This window comes from Fulmarus glacialis, unplaced genomic scaffold (genome assembly GCF_000690835.1).
Source record: "Fulmarus glacialis isolate BGI_N327 unplaced genomic scaffold, ASM69083v1 scaffold19646, whole genome shotgun sequence".
Classification (NCBI taxonomy): Eukaryota; Metazoa; Chordata; class Aves; order Procellariiformes; family Procellariidae; genus Fulmarus; species Fulmarus glacialis.
Genome location: NW_009216451.1, coordinates 13,496 through 14,155, shown reverse-complemented (window position 1 = coordinate 14,155; position 660 = coordinate 13,496). Strand labels below are relative to the sequence as shown.

The 660-nt window shown below is 66.8% G+C and overlaps 1 protein-coding gene across 1 annotated transcript in view; it reads right to left on the bottom strand.

The window, feature by feature from the left end:
* The window catches only part of TMEM54 (transmembrane protein 54), a 2,516-nt gene that overhangs the window by 848 nt on the left and 1,008 nt on the right, over positions 1-660 (bottom strand). The window contains exons 2-3 of the mRNA XM_009579321.1: positions 557-660; positions 145-204 (exon numbers count right to left, since the gene is read on the bottom strand). Coding sequence (XP_009577616.1) covers positions 145-204; positions 557-660 — 164 coding nt within the window. The remainder of the gene's footprint in view (positions 1-144; positions 205-556) is intronic.

Below are 660 nucleotides of genomic sequence, written 5' to 3'. Positions count from 1 at the left end.
GCCGTGCACGGCCGCCTGTCCGGGCTCCCTCCCCGGGGACGGCCCCCGAGCAAGGGGACAGGACACGGCGGCCGTGTGTGCTCCATGGGATGGCTACAGCCCAAGGGGTGCTGAGTGAGGGGCTGCGGGGCCGGGGGTGCTTACGAGGGCGGCGGGGGCAAGGTAGCGAGACAGCATGAGGGCAGCTATTCCACAGGAGACGGTCTGCGAGGAAGCGCGGGGAGGTCAGCGACGCACGGCACCCGCCTGCCCCGGGGACATCGGTCCCCTTTCCCTGTTGACATCACCCCTGAAAGCTCATGTGGCCAGTTCAGCATGGGGGGGGCAGAGCTTCATTTCCCCCAGCCTCCACCCAGCGACAAGTCCCTGCGCATTTAAACCCCCCAGTTTTGTGCTAGAAAGGCCTATTTAGAGCAGGGAAGGGGAGATGGAGGAGCGTCCATCCTGCATCCTCCTGAATCCCACCTCCTACCCACCCTGCATCCATCCCACATCCATCCCCCATCCTCCTGCATCCACTCCGTGTCCCCCCACACCGCCCTGCACCCCACGGTACCAGCAGTGCGGAGATGACGGAGGCGGCGTTGGCGATGGCGTACTGCAGGGGGATGGCGGCCCGGGGGTTGAGCACGAAGCGGAGGACGGAGCCACGGGCGAGGG